Source organism: Gavialis gangeticus, unplaced genomic scaffold (genome assembly GCF_001723915.1).
Source record: "Gavialis gangeticus isolate Ggan-Ray unplaced genomic scaffold, GavGan_comp1, whole genome shotgun sequence".
In the NCBI taxonomy this organism is placed as follows: domain Eukaryota; kingdom Metazoa; phylum Chordata; order Crocodylia; family Gavialidae; genus Gavialis; species Gavialis gangeticus.
Window position 1 is genome coordinate 77283901 of NW_017729025.1, and position 3181 is coordinate 77287081.

Below are 3181 nucleotides of genomic sequence, written 5' to 3' on the forward strand. Positions count from 1 at the left end.
AAAAAAAAAAAAAAAAAAAAAAAAGAATTCATTGGAGTGAAATAATGGAAGATTCTTAATTCAAGAGATACCACATTGTCTGGAAACTTAGATCTTACTGATTTTGAGACCATGTCTTTGAAGAAACCTGGATTATTTCTTAGTTCTCTCAGAGTATAATGGAAGCAATTTTAACTCATTTTTTCTCTTACACAGGGATGTTTGATATTCTTTTATGCAACAATAACTAGGTTTCTCAGGGAGCTAAATCTTGTAATTTCTACTTCGTGGGAGCCCACTTCTCCTTGGGTTGTCAGTATGGTTTTAACTAGGTTGATGTGTCCCTTTACCTCTTAGCACCATGCTTTGTACACATTATTACATTAAAATTAGACCTTATAGTGCTGTTTATATTAGTCTGAAGGGTAGGGAAACTGTTGTTTTTATCATAATATTTCTATACACAGTCTTCCACAAGGACAAAATTACCATAAGCCCCCACCCCAGTTTCTACCTTACATGATCATAAGCTCATAAGAAAGTGAAAGAGAACCTGGAAAGGTTCTCACAAGTTCATCTAGCTCCCTGTTTAAAGCAGGATCACACTTGTCTAAACAAACAGATGTCTGTCTGTCCTGCTCTTGAAACCTTCCAAGGATGGAAATTCTCTGTGTAGCCTGTTTGAATGCTTGACCACAGTTTGAATGCTTGACCACAGTTACAGTTATAGTCTGAAAGCAGTTTGAATGCTTGACCACAGTTTGAATGCTTGACCACAGTTATAGTCAGATATTTGACCTATGTCTAAATCAGATGATAGATTCATTTGTTTCACATCCATTTTGGTTAGGTTGATTCTAAAAAACTGCTTTGTATATATTGATTAATTGCTTGTTGACTAAACTGGAATGCATAAAAAATCATTCAAAGAACAATTGCTGACAGTACTGTAACAATAGTTTTCTGAGATATATGTTTGATGACCTACTGTCTCTCTGCTACACTCTGGATCCTGTATTGATGCATGAATTATAGAATGGTTGTTAGTCCTACTTATTGTTATTAAACTGACCTAAAGAATTTCAGTGAAGGATTAAGATCCCCACACTGCCATAGATCGAAGAGATGCAATTAAAAAATCCAGTGCCTATTTGCAAGGGATGACAGTGATTATTTACCAAGGTAAACAATCATTTTATGGGACTGAGTGCCATTTACAATCTTGCTGGTTCCAATCAGCTTAAGATCAGCTTAAGGCATTGCTTATCTCAAAAAACTGGTAGGTCCCCCTTTGGTTTGGCCATTCTCTGTTCTTTTATGCTTTGGGAGGTGGCAGGCAGATACGGCCCCATAATGGCCCCAATGGACCCTATTAGGTAAAGTATTTGAGCACATGTATGCCGACAGCTAAAAACACACAAACCTTTTAAGGTACCAAACCCTTCTTTCCTGTTCCATAACTAATGAACTAAAGATAATCTGCTCTTTCTTTTAAAAAACATAGAGATCATGATTAAGTAAATACAGACATTTTGATATTCTAATTGGTGTTTTTTTTATGAGGTGAAATACATTAGAATAAGCCTTTTTAAAGCCCTTGATCTCCTGTGTCACCAACAGGACTAGAATGTCAAGTAAAATTGTAGATCTTGTCTAGTTTTCTAGTGATGCAAGAAAACAAAAATGTTTCTGACATAATTCAGGGATGTGAAACTCACCTTGTGCCCCAGGCCTCTATGCAGTGGTGGCAGCAGCTCCAGTTCCAACCCAGGGCATGCAGTGACAGCTCCAGCCCTCACCATGGAGCCAGAGCTGCCACCTCCATGTGCCCTGTGCCACAGCATATCCAGGTCCAGCTCCAGCAGAGGGCACATGGCAGGAATTGGCAACCAGAGAAGTAAGGCCAGGACAGTGGCAATAGGCAAGGTGATGGGAGGGTGACTGGGGTTATATCAGCCCTTGCTTGCCCTCCTGCTGCTGATTGCTATGTCTACCAGGGCCTAAGGGGCGTGGATTCTGTGGCAGGCCCCGTCTGACCAAGCCATGCTGGTATCCCAGTAGGCCAAATGGCATGACTCCATAGGCCACATCTGGCCTGCAGGCCATATATTTGGCACCCTGGCTTAGCATGATTAAATATTTTAGGAAAAAAAGCTCACTACCCTTAAAGGGTGGTGGGAGACCATCTTGCTTTTTGATTCCTAAAACCTCTTGTTTTAACAGTACCAAAGTGATCTGAAAAAAGGAAATGATTGAAAAACATTGTTGTCGTACAAGAATTGATGTGAACATGAAAAACAAACTTGTTTTCACCGTAAAATGAATGGTCATTATGTGGGTATATGCCTGTGCTGAACATTTTGTTTAATTAGCCTTCCATATCCTTCTTATCCTTTGTCTATTTTGTTTCTGCAGTATGTTCCTCCAGACCTTTGCATCTGTAATTTTGTACTGGAACAGTCTCTCTCTGTCAGAGCGCTTCAAGAAATGTTGGCTAACACAGGAGATAATGCCAGTGAAGGGGTAAGTAAATTATTCTGACAATCAGAAATATCAGGCTTTCATATATGGATTGTTTTTTTAATGTTTTTGCCCTGATCTGAGGCATTTCAAAATGGAAGGACCATCAGAATAAGGAGTAGCAGATCCTTTAATCTTCCTTTTATTCATTGGTAGTATTGCTTTCTCATCCTTATGAACTGGATAGTTTCATTGCATTGAGCAGCAGGTGTATTGAACCTATGTTTAGAGGGTGAATGAAAAGACAAGCATCTTTTTTAAAGAACAATTTCTACTGATCTGGCTATGGAAAGATACACTAGAGTATTCATAGGTTTAATCTAGTTGCTAGTCATAAGTTTGCATGCATCTGCATGGTAGCATTCTTATTAAATCAGCAATTACAAACCAAAAGAGTAAAATCTTTCTATTCATCAACCTCTAAGCACTCAAGGGCACTGCATTGAACTGAAAGCTTACTTTGAAAAGTTTTGAAACAATACTTTTTAAATTTTAAATGAACTAGAGTGAAGTTAACTCTTAGGAATTACATTCCATTTGTCATCTAAATAAGGTGATATTTTATTTAGATTCTTTCTTTACTTTCATCATTTATATAAGGTTCTTCCTGTAGATAAATATCTAAAGGATTGTTTCTTAGAGAGCTTACTTGTAGATACCTAATTTGTGGTTTAGGGGCAGG

General features: G+C 38.0%; 1 protein-coding gene across 1 annotated transcript in view; it reads left to right on the forward strand.

Annotated features, from left to right (window-relative positions):
- The window catches only part of RYR3 (ryanodine receptor 3), a 666405-nt gene that overhangs the window by 152642 nt on the left and 510582 nt on the right, over positions 1-3181 (forward strand). The window contains exon 3 of the mRNA XM_019518966.1: positions 2395-2502. Within this exon, the coding sequence (XP_019374511.1) occupies positions 2395-2502 (108 nt within the window). The remainder of the gene's footprint in view (positions 1-2394; positions 2503-3181) is intronic.